At 32.6% G+C, this 15,561-nt stretch overlaps 2 protein-coding genes, 1 long non-coding RNA gene and 1 pseudogene across 4 annotated transcripts; 2 read left to right on the forward strand and 2 right to left on the reverse strand.

The window, feature by feature from the left end:
- The first annotated feature begins 97 nt into the window (after nucleotides 1-97).
- Nucleotides 98-1,422, forward strand: LOC104767751 (uncharacterized). The gene is made up of 5 exons (XM_087501073.1): nucleotides 98-270; nucleotides 370-533; nucleotides 622-895; nucleotides 1,008-1,181; nucleotides 1,278-1,422. Exons 1-5 carry the CDS (start codon nucleotides 98-100, stop codon nucleotides 1,420-1,422), a joined length of 930 nt encoding a protein of 309 aa, XP_087357199.1.
- Nucleotides 1,423-11,002: 9,580 nt separating this feature from the next.
- Nucleotides 11,003-11,797, reverse strand: LOC147920449 (uncharacterized). Its single transcript, XR_015591635.1, has 2 exons — nucleotides 11,658-11,797; nucleotides 11,003-11,391 (listed from the first exon to the last, which is right to left on the reverse strand). It is a non-coding gene; the product is annotated as an uncharacterized LOC147920449 (long non-coding RNA).
- Nucleotides 11,222-12,622, forward strand: LOC104766162 (uncharacterized; annotated as a pseudogene). Its single transcript, XR_015591634.1, has 5 exons — nucleotides 11,222-11,394; nucleotides 11,486-11,649; nucleotides 11,730-12,001; nucleotides 12,095-12,252; nucleotides 12,353-12,622. The product of XR_015591634.1 is annotated as an uncharacterized LOC104766162 (transcript).
- A 27-nt stretch (nucleotides 12,623-12,649) lies between these two features.
- LOC104766161 (vicilin-like seed storage protein At3g22640) lies at nucleotides 12,650-14,873 on the reverse strand. Its single transcript, XM_010489994.3, has 5 exons — nucleotides 14,277-14,873; nucleotides 14,057-14,137; nucleotides 13,524-13,832; nucleotides 13,114-13,432; nucleotides 12,650-13,016 (listed from the first exon to the last, which is right to left on the reverse strand). The coding sequence occupies exons 1-5, from the start codon at nucleotides 14,841-14,843 to the stop codon at nucleotides 12,823-12,825; spliced, it is 1,470 nt and encodes a 489-aa protein (XP_010488296.1). The 5' UTR covers nucleotides 14,844-14,873; the 3' UTR covers nucleotides 12,650-12,822.
- Between the last annotated feature and the right edge of the window lie 688 nt (nucleotides 14,874-15,561).

Below are 15,561 nucleotides of genomic sequence, written 5' to 3' on the forward strand. Positions count from 1 at the left end.
CCCATTCCCATTAGGAAACAAAAGACTCTTTTGCCAACCTTTATATAATCGTGATTACTCTTTTGTTTCTATTGATATCTGAAGAAGCAAAGTCAGAATGGTGAAATCAGAAAATTCAAGCCTAGTAACAGATTCTACAATGAAGAACAAGTTAGTAGATCGTCCTCCTTGTACCTATTCCATGAAGATCCAAAGCCTCTCCCAACTCAAGGAACTCTTCCCTGAATCCGAATACAAATCCCTTACTTTCTCTTCAGGCAAATACAACTGGTATAATTAATTTACAAAACCCTAAACCCTAATTTGGATATACTGAATTTTTTTTCTTCTAAGCTACTATAATGTTTCATATTCTTGTGTTTATTCCAGGAGACTGGTTATATACCCAACAGGAAACGAGAAGGACAACGGGAAAGGATTTATTTCCATGTATGTTGAGTTAGATACCTCAAGCCTTACCGCGTCCACGGTTTTGGCATATTTCACCTTCTTTGTCTACAATAAGAAAGAAAATAAATATTTTACTATTCAAGGTTTGTACTTTCATATATAGCCTGTTATATATATATATATGTGTGTGTGTGTGTGTGTGTTTAGTAATGAATTATATGTATCATTCAGAGGTTGAAGGGAAGCAGTTCAATGCAATAAGACCGGTGTGGGGATTTCCGCGAGTGCTTCCGCTTGATACGTTCAATGATCCTAAAAACGGATATGTGTTCGAGGGAGATCAATGTGAGTTTGGTGTTGATGTGATGGTTCCACTTGTCAACTGGGAAGTTGTCTCTTTCCCTATGAAACCCCCTAATACAAAGTTTTCTTGGACGGTCAAGAAATTCTCTAAGTTGAAAGGTCATTGCTACGTATTAATTGGATGGGTTCTTTATGGGAGGAAAGACCTGGTGAGTAAATGATCCGTAGAAACTATTACACTTTGTTATCTTGAATAACATCACTATGTGTGTGTGTCTGCGTGCGTACTAACTATTGTAATGTTTTTTTTTTTGTAGGGTTATAAAGTTGTATCCCAAGGGCTACTCTACAACATATTCCAAATTTTTATCCATCTTTGTGCAACTAGCTGATAGTGAAACAATGAAGGCAGGTGAGCAGATTCACGCACGAGGGGATATTCGAATTCTTGACCCATTTGGACAAGATCACATGACAGGACAGAGTAAGTTTCTTTTACCTAAATACCACTTAATTGATAAGATTAAAAAGTAAGATATATCATTAGAGATTACTTTCTGTTTTATTGCAGTTGACATCATAAGGAATTACAACGATGGAAATAAAGGTCGGGGTTGGAATCACTTTGCGTATATAGATGAACTTCGGGGTGCTTATTTGGACAAAGAAGTCTCTTTGAAAGTAGAAGCCGAATTTGAAGTTGTTTCGACCACCTCATCCTCAACATGAAGATCCGCAACACCATTAGTTTTCTTGCATTTATTGAACGCTGGTCTCGTTTTTATTTTTATTATGTTTATTCAGATTTTAGTTTTATATAGCGTTTGGTTTTCTTTTTTAACTTATCATAAAGATCTCGTTAGGTGAGCTGTGCATTCGGCTAGGTTAATTTGTTCATGTTTCAGTTTCATTTGGCTCTTTTTTTTTTTTTTTTTTGATGGAAGTAGGAATACTTTTGGCACGTGAGCAGTTTATCCCCCGATTTACTTCCCACACCAAATGCCAACCCTTGTCGCCACACAACGAAACATAACATAAATTACCTTAGCGCTGGGCATTTTAACCGAATCTGATACCCAAATCCGAACCCGACCCAAAGTAAGCAGTTCGGTTCGGGTGGTCAATAATACCTGATCGGATTTAGGAGATACCCAATCGGGTTCGTGAAACACAATTTTTCTATGTATCTTACTTATGAATGGATGAATGATGCAAACAAACAAACAAACATAAGTGTGGATGATGATGAATGATCATGTGGAATGCAAGAGGTTTCAATTACTCTTATGTTGTTGTAATATAAGAGATGTCAATCCATAGTGAGTAAGATGCAAGCAATCAGGATGTGAACACTTATCTAAGTTAAGCCAAGTATGAAAATGGTTTTGTACTAACAACCTAATGATAATGATGAAATGAAGAATGTAAAACTACTAAGATAAGAGACTAAATGCAAGACAGTAACTAGAAACAAGGTAAATGCAATGAAACAGGAATGGAACTAGAAAGATGCAGAACATAAGCAAGAACTCTGGAAAGGAGCTCGAGCAGGCACTCGATCGTATGCTCGATCGAGTGACAGGTCGAGTGGAATGCTACGAAGAACAAAACCAAAATCAACAATCAAAACAGGGCAGAATGAAAGCAAATCAAACAGAAAGCGGATAACAGCAATCAAATAGAGAAATCAATAAACAGAGTAGGCCCTAAAGATGGATTCATGGGTTGGACTTGAGTTATCATCACCTAAACTGATCAAAAAATCTCAAACAACAGTGAGCTATCTCTAGACAATGACCTTATAGTATTTGTTAATCCATACTTATGACAATAACAATCAAGCTTAGATACTCCTAGACCCAGTTCTCACTAGCTATTACATATAAAAGCAGGCATTAAGATCCATATCATCAATGTCAAAAATCACCTTGTGCAACCAATCTCTTGGGACAAACATGATAATCTCCAGTGTTGGCTTTATCTAACAACCTAGACATTAGTTTGATGCTAAGAAGCTTAAGATCTGCTCTTACCCTCTCAGATATAAGAACAGCTTAGAGCACACCTAACCCAAAAGATATATTTAAACAATCAATCTTGACCAGTCTAAGCAACCATAACTCTTATCCAACCTTATCCATCCCTAATATCCTAACACACTACTCAAAATCACTAAATATGATGAACAAAATCATAAACCCAGAAATTAATGAAACTTGCATGATTAGTAAGATAAGACAAAGATCTACAATATTGAACAAAGAAGTAAACTCAAATTTTCAATACCCAGAAAGTTACAAAACCAACAAAGTAAGAAAAATCTAGAGAAAATGCATAAAAGTGGATGATGATGTAAACAAAAAGGTAATATTCCCAAAGGGTAAAAACTAGGTTTCTTAGATATTTTCTCTCTAAAGTGCTCTCCTTTTTCAGCCATAGAGTACAATGAGTTTATATAGGAAGGAAAGGAAGCCCTAAAATGGCTAGAAGGCAAAATAGGAAGGCGGCTCGGTCAACTCGACCATGTGCTCGGTCGAGTGCATGGTCGAGTGAGGTCTTCTTCTGCTTCTCCCAATCGGTCGAGTCCCTCTCCTCACACGGTCGAGTGTCTGGTCGAGTGTGGTGGTCGAGTGGACTTCCGGACCTTAGTTCTCTTCTGCTCTAGCTCCTTTGCCTGTTTCTCTTGATGGCTCCACTCTCCTTCAACACTTCTCCATGCTCCTTTGAGTCTTAAATCACCTGATTATGCAAGAAACAATGCAATGCAATGCAAACCTACTCTAATGCATAAACAGTCCTAAGATTACTCAATAATGGCCTAACAAGCTAGTAAATCATACAAAATGTACAAATAAACTAAGGTAAAACAAGGTGAAATATATGAACATCAGTTCGGGTATTATCCGATACCCGAAGTCAATTCGAACTAACCCGAATATATATAAACACATATATAATATGTATGTATTCTTAACCTTAAATCCCTAATCAGCTAATCCCTTACCTTTGTGACAATCGCAAACACTTCTCTCCTCTTCTTCTCCCTGGATTCTGCTAGCAAAGATAACATTTTCTTCAGACCATTACATGTATTAGTTTGGTCTCTCAGGTGTTCAGCGAATCCCAACTCGACCAGGAGACATCGTCATTGGTTATGTCAGGTACTCCACGGCTGGTTCTTCCATGCTCAAGAACGTTCATACCTTCGTCACTGATTATGGATTTGGCTTTGTTCGTGTTGCTCATAATGGGAATCTTGTGAGTTATACTAAATTGAGAGCTGATTTAGAGGAAAACGGTTTGATTTTCTTAAAGCTAGATCCCTTTTTATCATAATTGTTGATGCTTTTGAAAAGCTTCAAGGTGCGTATGCTTGTGTTTGGTGAGAGATTAGCTAAAGAGTCATCTAGGTATAAGTCTAGGCACAAGTTTGGTGAGAAATTCATCGGACTTTGAGTAAATCCGAAATTATCCGAACCCAAACCCGACCCGATTCTATAAAATATCCGATCAGATTTTATATCTATAGATCCAAATACTCGAAAATCCAAAAATCTGAACCCAAACCAGATCGAGTACCCGAATGCCCAAGGCTAAGTTACCTTTTGAGAGAGACGTAAAAAGAGAAGTTTAAAAACCATCAATTAAATCACGTAAAAAGAGAATTCTATTGACCTCACCATAGTCTCACATGTTAAAAATATATTAAATATTATTATTTGATTATGAGAATCTTTAAGAAAAAGAGAGAGAAATGAGAGACATTTTATTATCTTTTAGAGACTCTCGTAATTAAATCTATACTAAATAAAAGTAGGAGCTATAAGCTTCTTAAGTTGTCCACATAAGATTTTAAACAACTAATCGGGATTAGCCACCTCACTAATTAACAATTTTTTTAATTTCCATAATTTTCTATATTAAGAGTTTTTTTTAAAACGACCAATCGCGATTTAACACGTCATTCATTAACATTTTCTAAATTTCAAGAATTTTAAATTTATGGAAATAAAAGAACTATGTAGAACGTCCCATATCGGATAAAAATTTGTTAGACAATGGTTCAGAATCAGCATAAATAAGATTAATATGTTTCCAACAATGAATGAGCAGAAAACCTTGATTTATCGGCGTCCAAGTTAAGTTTTATTCGGTTTGATCCCGTTTTTTCTTATCAAATTAAAACTTTAAAAAGTTTCAAAAAAATATTATAAATATTAAACTTTTAAAAGTTCTTAGCTTTTAAAAACTTTTTAAAAATTTAAAATATTATAAATACTGAAACTTCTAAAAGTCTTAGCTTTAAAAATATTTAAAATATTATAATTTATAAATTTTAAAAATTTCGTAGCTTTTAAAAGGTTTTAAGAGAATTATAATTTATAAATTTTAAAAGTTAAAAATATTATAAATATTGAAACTTTTAAAAGGTTCAAATAGTAAAAATATTTAAACTTCATATAATGTTTTAAAATATTACAATTACTTAGCCTCCATAGAAATTTTAAAATATTATATCTATACTAATAAAAAGTTGAAGCTATAAATTCCTAAAGGTGTCCATAGAGGATTTAAAACAACCAATCAGAATTAGACAATTCAATAATTAACATTTATTGAAATATAGTAGTAATCTATATTATTAAGATTTTTTAGAAAAAGAAAAAGAAAAAAAAATTTAAAATATATAGAAATATGTACAACGCCCACATCGGCTAGAAAATTTTATACAAAGGCTGAGAACCATTATAAATAAAACCAATATGTTTTAACTATAAATTAGCAGAAAGCTTGATTTATCAGGTTTCGAAATTTAAAAGTTTTATTTGATTTATTTTAGCAAGTTAAAAATTTTAAGGTTTAAATATTATAAATATTTAAACTTTATAGAATGTTTAAAAATATTATAAATACCTCCATAAAAAGTTTAGAATATTTTAACTATTTAAACTCTAAAAAAAAATGTTACAAATATTTAAACTACATCTCAAGTTTATAATATTTTAAATATTTAATCTCTATTAAATTTTTTAAAGTTTAAGAGTTACTAAATATTATATATCAAATTTTTTAATATCTTGAAAATATCTTACTTATCTCCGTTTGTGCTTTATATCTCTTATGAGCTGTAAAACATGGTTTTTTTTTGTGTATGACTTACAGATGATTTGATATTCTTGCAGTAAAATTTTTATTTTTAATTCTAATAAAGAAGGATTGACGTCGCAAGACCTTGATTTGATGTTATTTGAGTTTAAAGAAGAAAAATCGACGAAAAGAACAAATATTGTTTTAACTATACATGTGTTCATATTACTTTTTCTGCAAGTAAGGATTTTGGTTTGAGAAGTTTCAATATGTGTGGATCTAAAACCGAATAATTATATGGATGAAATTATCAATAATTGGGTGCATGTGTTGACTATGCTGGTCTTCGTAAATTGCACAAATTTTATGAGAAAAGAAATGATTTTGGTTTTGGAGTTTGATAGGTTAATTACAAGTTGTATGGTAGTCTAAAAAAAGGTTTTTCAGTGGAAGAATGTGAAGAAGATGACGAGGAAGAAGAAGAAGAAGTCGATCGACACCAACTATTCCGGATTCGACCGGTTTGTTTTGATTGCTGTTTGGTTCGGTTTGGTTCAATTAGAAATCCCTAAAACCAACATTTATAAGGAAAAGTCGACCTAATTGTCTGGGAGAGAGTTTTGTCATCGTTACCAAGAGAGAAAAAGAAGAAAGAAGCTTTGTTGAGTGTTCTTGAGCTTTGGGGAGATTTTTGGTGGTTTTGGAGGAATATGTTGCTGGGATTGCAGTAGAAGCTTGCTAGGAGTGTGTGGACGTCAGTTGAGTCAGAATCTCCTGTAAAAGAGTTGAGTCCATTACCATGGCTTATCTAAGCTTGAGAATTCTATGTTTTTGTGTTCATGAGTTGTTTGGTTGATTCCTTGCTTGCTTGTGGTCGATTTGGGGTTCTTATGGTCTTATGTGGCGTGTGGATGAGTTTGGGACGCATGGGAATCGTTTGGAAGCGGAGATCTGCGATGGAGCTTTGGGGGAGACGACGTTCGACGTCAGTGTCGATCGACACCAGGAAAGGTGTCGGTCGACACCAAGTTGTCAGTGTCGATCGACACTGGTATGGTGTCGGTTGACACCAACCTTCGTTGGTCGATGATTGCTTGTTTCCTGGTTTGATTGTTATTGTTTGATGATTGCTTGACATTGGATTCTCAATTGCTTGTGTGGGAGGATTGCCTCACTAAGTATTTATGATAATACTTACGCATCTCAATTGTTGTTTGTGGTGTGCAGGTAAAGACAAAGTGTGATCGTAGAATCAAGGCGATGAAGAGGAGAATGTTCTAGAGGCTTGATTGATTGTGGTCTAGCTATTGTTAGGTTGCTAGAGTTGAGTCGATAGAACATTGTAGGATGTTGGAACTTGATTACTTCATTTTTGGTTTTGGATTATTGAATTGTTGGTTATTGGATTATTCATTTGTTGGTTAATGGAATTATTTGTTATCCGCTGTTGTTGATTGTTGCTAGGTTGTTAGTGGGTATGGGACCACTAGATTATCATTATTATTATTACTAGGTTATTAACCCGTTCTACGCGTGGGTATATCTATAGCAATAGTTTGAAAGTATTACACAAAAGTTCTAAAATGATTTTTTTTTATTTTCTTAACACAATTGTTTTTAATATATATTTTGAATATCATTTAGGTTGTTTAAAAGAGAAATAAAAAGTAAAACTTATATAAGTAAAAAATTGTTTTATAAATATGTTGGTAATAATATGTTTTTAACAAATAACAAAAAAACATTTTTAGTTTCAAAACTTTCAGATAATTATTCGAGAATTTTTGAAAAATGCCTCTTTCCCCATTTTTCTTTTCAAAACAATCTCTTCCTTAAAACCAAAATTTGAAAATGCCCTTAAAAATTCTAAGATCTAACCAAATATAGGTGTGTAAAATATTATAAATAACTTTTAAACCTTATAAATCATAGCCATTATCTTGTCATCTCTGTACCATTTATTTAAGTTTTTTGGTCTTTAAATTATTTTGTATATTTTGTGTGACTAATATTATCTATTGAAAAATTAAAATTTATGTTTAGATATGTCTACTTATTGTTAATAATTTAAATTCCTTGAATTTTAAAATTAACATGGTAAATAGTTCAATTCAAATACGCAATTAGGAGAAACTCTAACACAACTTTTAGATTTTGACAATATTTATCAAAATATTTTTTTTTTGTTTCACAGCTCTCCATAGTTTTAGAGATTTTGGATAACCGGATCTTTTCACTATAGACATTTCGTCATAAATTAATTTATTGTATGAGAACTAACTTTCACGCCTTTGTCATTTTGGTATTTATATTGATTCATAGTAAAATAATCAGAGACATAATTTTTTCAAAATCAGTATTCCTATATAATACGTGATATTTGTAAATACATGCTTACTTATAGTTATCAAATCTTTCATGGAAGAGACTATACCAATTAACATTAGGTTACTTGTAGGGGAAGTAAAATTTGATTATCAGTTTCCGGTAACGACTTCAAATTGGTGAAAAGATTTGTGGCAGCTTCTTAAGTGTAACGATGAAGAAACCACTAAAATACAAAGAAATTCTCCATATTTTCATGCACCAATTTACGTTGTTGTTTCGACAAACCCTAACCTGCAAAGCATACACATAAACACCATTAATATTTTTATAGAACTATCGAGCGAAAGTATAACAAAGGAATATCAAAAAACTCATATGCTCAAAACTATTTATTTGGCGAATTGATAATAATGTGACCAAGGAACTATATTTCTAGCTACAAATATTTAGGGTAAACAATGATAATTCTTTGATCAAGTAATACTTTTTTTCTAAATTTTATTTTATAAAATTGGAAAATTTCTCTAAACAAATTTGCAGTATATTTTAGGATTTAAAAATGAATATTTTATATAAAAAATCTTTTTATTAATAACTCTGTATTAAAATATTAAATTTTAAAAATGTTAATTAATGAGATGACAAAAAAATGTTAAATAATAAAATGTCTAATCCCTATTGGTTGTTTAAAATCCTAGGTAAACAGCTTTAGGAGCTTATAGCTCCTACTTTTAATTAGTATAGACTAGGTTTTGAATCCACGCTACGCGTGAGTTTATTTGATATATTTTAATAAAAATTATATATGATTGATTACGGTAATAAAATATTATCTTATAAAAAGTATTAAAATTAGTACTAAGGAAAAAAATAAATTTTAGATACACAATTTTTTAAAATATAAAAATTAGTTGTGTTATAAAATCAAATCTGATAAAAAAAATCATAAATTTAACTTGACGTCCAAGCGAGGCAAATCAAACTGATGACCTCACATATCCTAAACCATTTTCTTTGACCACCAGAAAAAGAAACAATTTTATAATCATGAATTTAACTTGTTTTCATATTTAATTGATCGCTACCACCTATGTTTTCGTGTTTTTATTAAATATTTTCTTATTATTCATATTCTTTCTTGTCGTTTTCATTGTCAAATTTTGTGTTAATTGTCATTGTAACTTTTACCATTTGGTTCTTCGTTATACTCTTTTTCTTCTTGTTCCTCGTCAACTTCTTCACATTCTTCCACTGAAAAACATTTTTTTTAGACTACCACACAACTTGTTAACCCATCAAACTCGAGAAACAAAATCATTTTTTTTCTCATAAAATTTGTGAAATTCATGATTACCAGCATAGTCAACACATGCACCCAATTATTGACAATTTTATCCATATACTTATTTGGTTTTAAATCCACGCTTTTAGAAACTTCTCAAACCAAAATCCTTACTTGGTTTATAATATTTTAAAAACATAATAAAATATACTAATAATTATTTATTTAATATGAATCATATGATATATAGAAATATAAGTACACTATAAGAACATATTAATTATAAAGAAATACTATCAATTATATAATATCATCAAATAATATCAATTGTATCATATTATCAAATAACTGTAACCGTATTTAAACGTAACCGTTTAACCGTTTGTTAAACGGTTTTGGTTAAGGTTACAAAAATTTCTAACCATAACTGATGGTTAATAAACCTTAAACGTGACAACTGTAACCCTGGTTATGCCTATGTATAGTTAACAAAACATGTGTGTTTGTCGTCCATCTTTCTTCTTTAAACCTCAAAATTTGACTCAAACATCAAATTAAGGTCTTGCGATGTCAATCCTTCTTTCTTAGACCCAAAAATAAAAAATTAATTAAAGAATATCAATTCATCTATAAAATCATACACAAAAATATGTTTTACAGCTCATAAGAAATAAAAAACACAAATGTAGATAAATAAGATAATTTATGTTTTGCATCAATATTTATAATATTTTAAATTTTTAAAAGGTTTCAAAATATAAAATTTGAACCTTTTAAAATTTTCAATATTTATAATATTTTAAACTTTTAAAATTTAAAACTTATAATATTTAAAAACTTTTTAAAAGCTAAAAACTTTTAAAAGTTTCAATATTTATAATATTTAAACTTTTTAAAATTTTAAATATTATAATATTTTTTTGAAACTGTTTAAAGTTATAATTTGATCAAATAAAAACCAATCAAACCAAATAAAACTTTTAAACTTGGACGCCTGATAAATCAAGCTTTCCTGCTCATCCGTTGTTGGAAGCATATTAATCTTATTTATATTGTTTCTGAACCATTGTTTAAAAAAATTCTAGCCGATGTGGGATATTGTGCTTAGTTCTTTGATTTCCATAAATTTAAAATTTTCCGTTTTCTAAAAAATTCTGTAAATTTAAAAAATGTTAATGAATGACATGTCAAATCATGATAGGTTGTTTAAAATAATTCTTAATATAGAAAATTCTGGAAGTTGTATAAAATGTTAATAAGTGATATGTCAAATTTCTATTGGTTGTTTAAAATCCTATGTGGACGGCTTTAGGAGCTTATAGCTCATACTTTTTATTAGTATAGATTTAAAAAAAAAACGGGAAGGGTTGTTTCAGATCCGTCTCACCTGGACATCGAGTTAAATTCATGATTTTTTTATCAGATGTGATTTTATAACACAACAGATTTTTATATTTTTAAAAATTGTGTATCTGAAATTTATTTTTTTCCTTAATACTAATTTAAATTTTTATAAGATAATATTTCATCAAAGGTCATCAATTAGATATAGTTTTTATCAAAATATATCAAATAAACGCACGCGTAGCGTGGATTCAAAACCTAGTAATAATAAAAAATATTGTTTATTTTGGTAGATGAGAGACTCCTATCAACAATATCCCTCTTTTTAAAAAACAAAAACAAAAAAAAAAGCTTTATAAAAAAAAACAATATCCCACTAGGAAACTAAAAAGACCTCTTACGCTTAATATATACATATGTCTGAAAACGATTGATCATTATCTTGGGTCTCTCTCTCTTTCTCTTCGTCTTACAAGGTGCAACAGAATGTGGAAAGAGGAAAAGTCATGCGTAGTAGCAAATTCTACAATTACGAGCAAGTTTGAAGATCGTCCTCCTTCTACTTATTCCATGAAGATCCGAAGCTTCTCTCAACTCAATACTCTCTTCCCCGATGACAGATACAAGTCCCGTTCTTTCTCTTCCGGCAAATACAACTGGTAAACAAAGTCCCGTAATTATTTTGTTTCATGCTAAAACCATTATAAAAACGTATGTAACTAATAATTTATTCATCTAAAAAAAAATCAGGAGATTGGTTTTATACACAAAAGGTAACAAAGCGGACAAGGGAAGTGGATTTATCTCAATGTATGTTGAGTTAGATACCTCAAGCCTTACCGCGTCCACGGTTTTGGCATATCTCACCTTTTTTATTTACAACAAGAAAGAAAATAAATACTTTACTATTCAAGGTTAGTACCTCGCTTGCTCGCCATAGCCCATTCTCTCTCTATATGTGTGTGTAGTAGTCATTGATGGAATATATATCCAGATGCTGAAGGGAAGCAGTTCAATGCAATAAGACCGGTATGGGGATTTTCGCAAGTGCTTCCGCTTGATACATTCAATGATCCGGAGAAGGGATATGTCTTCGAGGGAGATCAATGCGAGTTTGGTGTTGATGTGTTGGTTCCACTTGCCAATTGGGAAGTTGTCTCGTTTGATCAGCAACCCTCGAATCCCAAGTTCTCTTGGACGCTTAACAAATTCTCAAAGTTGAAAGAGACAACTTACCAAGAAGTTTTCAATCGGAAGAAGGAATTGGTGAGTAGTCGTCCATAGTTCTATATAACACTTTGTTAACAACTTGTTACTAGTACGTGTTAGCTATTAATAATGTTTTCTTTTTTTGGGTAGGGTGGTAAGGTTGTATCCCAAGGATTTAACAGATTGCAAATCCTTATCTCTCTATCTAAAAGCTGATAATGAGACAATAAAGGAAGGTGACATGATTTACGTGCAAGCGGATATGCGAATTCTCGACCCATTTGGATGTTATCACGTGGAAGGGAAGAGTAAGTCGTAACGTTTTGTTTCAAGTAATTTACAACTTGATGAGATTAGATATTGTCATGTATATATTCATTAACAGTTGATATTACTGTTTTACTGCAGTTAACAGTTGGTACCAGAAAACAATAACTCAAGAATGGGGATGGAGTAAATTTGTGTCTTTAGATAAACTTCGGAAGGCCTATTTGGACAAAGAAGGCTCTTTGAATGTAGAAATCGAATTTAAAGTCGTGTCTACCACCGAATACTCTTCATGAAGATCTTCCTTTTCATTTTTTTTTAATATTATTTTTTACTCAGATTTTTTTTTTTTTAATGAATTGTGATAAAAATTGGATTGATTTGATGAGTTTTATCTTTGTTTTTTTTTCACTTTTTTTTTTGAAAAGATCCACACCATAACCAAACCTTCAGGTTATATTATTTATCAAACAGAGCCGTTCAGAGCAATTTACAACTCAAGAAACCTCGGTAGACAGAACTTACATAGCGTTCCGTTTGTTTTTTGTTTTTAATACATCGCCAGACACATATACCAAACCTTTTTACTCGTAGCAACTTGTAACGCATTCTCAAAAACCGGCGAAGCTGAAGATTGATTGGAACGATGGCTCGCGTTTCTCTTGAGTTTGTTGATGGCTACGAGTCGTAGGCGCAAAGTAGGAATGGTTTTGGCTCGTAAATAGTTTCTCCGCCACTTTACTTCCCACACCAAACGTTACTCTCGTCGCTACCGTGTCGAGGTTGCTCAACACATTCTCTTGCCCTAAAACACAAACCACCACTCAAGTTACCTTTCCAGAGAGAGACACTCACGAAAAGATATATTTTAGAAAAAAATCAATTACAAACCCTTTCTTTACCTGCAAGGAACGTTCTTGTGCAGTTGGATGCATGGATACCAAACCCTACCGAGACAAAGTTCTCATTGTGTGAGACTAAAGTGACTGGATGACCTGCCGGAATGATAAAGACGTCGCCTTTACACACTCTTGAGACAATCTTGTGTACTTGTCCACTCATATCTTCTTCTTCTTCTCCTCCTTGTTCAGGCCACCATTGTTTTTGTTGTTGCTCTCCTTGGAATGAGTACGGAGAAGCCATCTCATAGCGGGCACAACCATTCTCCACGAACGTAACAAACGTTGTCTTGGAGTTATAGTGAGGAAGGAACAAGGAACCCTGCATATTTCCACAACCCGTATCTCATGTTAACCATTTAACCTATATATCAACCAATAGGAAAATATAACGATTGTTGACTTTGTATGACCTGTGACATGTTGGTCCAAGCGACGGCGATGCGAAGGTCTTGGAGTTGATCAAAACTCTCAGGATGTGCCTCGTGGAAATGACCAAAGTCGTTGGTGTAGGTTGAAACTGAATCTTGAGTAAAGAGATTGAAAGGTCTCAACTTCGTGCTTATGTCTTTGTGTTTGGATTTTGATTCTTTGTGTTTGTTTGAAGGAGAAGTAGCATGTTTGGTGAGCTTCTTGATCTGGTCTGGTGAAACTCTCCGCATAATTCCTTGTCCCGTTTGTTGTGATCCAGAAAATAATCTCCCTACCAACTCTTCCGGTATCTATATAAGAATTAAAACTTGGTCACATAAGAATTAAAACTTGGTTATCAATTTTACAATAATAATTTCAGAATTACTCAAAATTATAGTTTCCGCAACTATACGAGATTTTCCAAACATGATTCGATCCTTACTAGTTAGTGAATACAAAGCTTACTCTTATATATATATATATATATATGCTGGATATTAATTAAAAAGGATGAAATAGTTAAGAACCATACGTTGAAACTCGCTGAGAGGACTTCTTTGCTAAACCCTGTGAAGTAGGATTGCTGAAACTGGGATCGAGCTGGGAAGTAATCCTGAAATAAATCGTGGACGTTAATAGAGACGCAACAACATTATTAAGTACTAACTCAAACTAGTACACTGTCTTGGTCAAACAAGGTATCATTATTAATTGTGAAAAATAAATATTAATGATTCAAATAATAAGTGGACCTTGAACCGGCCAGGATTGTTGACGGGGACAATGATCTTGACGAAGCGAAGAGGAACGGTCTGGTTAGTGTTGGTGGCAAAGTGGGTGATGCCGGAAGGGAGTCTCACCACATCACCTTTGGTTACCTGGAACGATTCTTTGGTTTTATCCGTCACAAACTCAACCACTCCATGACCTTGTAGTACTAGCACCACGGAATCAGCATCTAGATGGTGAGGCACAAGGAAAGTGTTTGGCTCCATCTCAAACACCGCGAATCTGTAGTTTTCGATCCCACGGAAGAGATTCGGTGCGCGTTTTGTGAACTTAGGCAACATTTTCACAAAGCCTTCATTTGATTGGAACCAATTCTTGAAACTCCGCTTCCCAAAGTGGTAGGGAAACTCCGTCGACTCTTCCTGCCATCCCTCGCCTGAGCGACCTCCAGAACCACGGCGAGGAACGTCTTGTTCCTCTTGCTGCGGGGGCTCGAACTCTTCGAGATCCACATGGAAGGCTAAGCAATGGGCGAAAGCTATGGAGATGAGAAGGAGAAATGTTATGACTAATTTCTTGGTCATTGTCATTTTTGTTGCTGATGTGTTTCTTCTTGAGGAAAATAATGGATTGTTTTGCTTATATAGGATGGAGACATTGACATGCATGGTGACGAGTGTTCTTAACACACTAAAGCCACGATTGGACACAATCCAGACGTTATCCAAACACCCCAAAAAAAAAATTGGAGATCTAGAAGTATATCAACTGATGACCAGTTTTAATGATGTAAAAAATTCTAAAAACATTTCTAAATACCTTAAGAAAAAAATTATCTAATACAATTGGCTCTTATTTTTGGATTTTGAGAAACCTGAGTATGTTTTTAACATATAAGATTTAGTGTAATCAAAATGTTATCCAATATTGCTCATTATATTGTGTGTTTTACAAGATAGATGAAAACATTTGAATCTAGCAGATATGGATAACACTTAGGTGGACGTGGTACGTACGATAAGTACGAAGGTGGATCTTGATTCTCAGTGATCTTACGTTACGTGTCTCATCACCAAGTTTTGTTCTACCTCAAACAGCATGACTAAGACAATCCAATTTTTTTTCTTTGTCTTGTTTTAAAATTTTTTTAGCGTGTGTTTTTTATTTCTAGCATCACGTGGCTTGGTGTAGTAACTAGTAAAGTAGTAAATATGTATCGCTATACATACTTATTAAAAAGAAGAGAAATATTAACAGAGTTACCTCGATTGCAATATATTCTTCAATATAAACCTCAAATTAAACTCG

This window comes from Camelina sativa, chromosome 19 (assembly GCF_030686135.1).
Source record: "Camelina sativa cultivar CO46 ecotype springtype chromosome 19, ASM3068613v1".
Taxonomy (NCBI): Eukaryota; Viridiplantae; Streptophyta; class Magnoliopsida; order Brassicales; family Brassicaceae; genus Camelina; species Camelina sativa.

Excerpts from the sequence above, each read along its gene's own strand:
- LOC104767751 (XM_087501073.1), top strand. The coding sequence starts at position 98 with ATGGTGAAATCAGAAAATTCAAGCCTAGTAACAGATTCTACAATGAAG. Across the intron at positions 271-369 it reads TCTTCAGGCAAATACAACTG|GAGACTGGTTATATACCCAA; the intron begins GTATAATTAATT and ends TGTTTATTCCAG. Across the intron at positions 534-621 it reads TAAATATTTTACTATTCAAG|AGGTTGAAGGGAAGCAGTTC; the intron begins GTTTGTACTTTC and ends TGTATCATTCAG.
- LOC104766161 (XM_010489994.3), bottom strand. The coding sequence starts at position 14,843 with ATGACAATGACCAAGAAATTAGTCATAACATTTCTCCTTCTCATCTCC. Across the intron at positions 13,833-14,056 it reads TCCTCTCAGCGAGTTTCAAC|ATACCGGAAGAGTTGGTAGG; the intron begins GTATGGTTCTTA and ends ATTCTTATATAG. Across the intron at positions 13,433-13,523 it reads CTTGGACCAACATGTCACAG|GGTTCCTTGTTCCTTCCTCA; the intron begins GTCATACAAAGT and ends GGAAATATGCAG.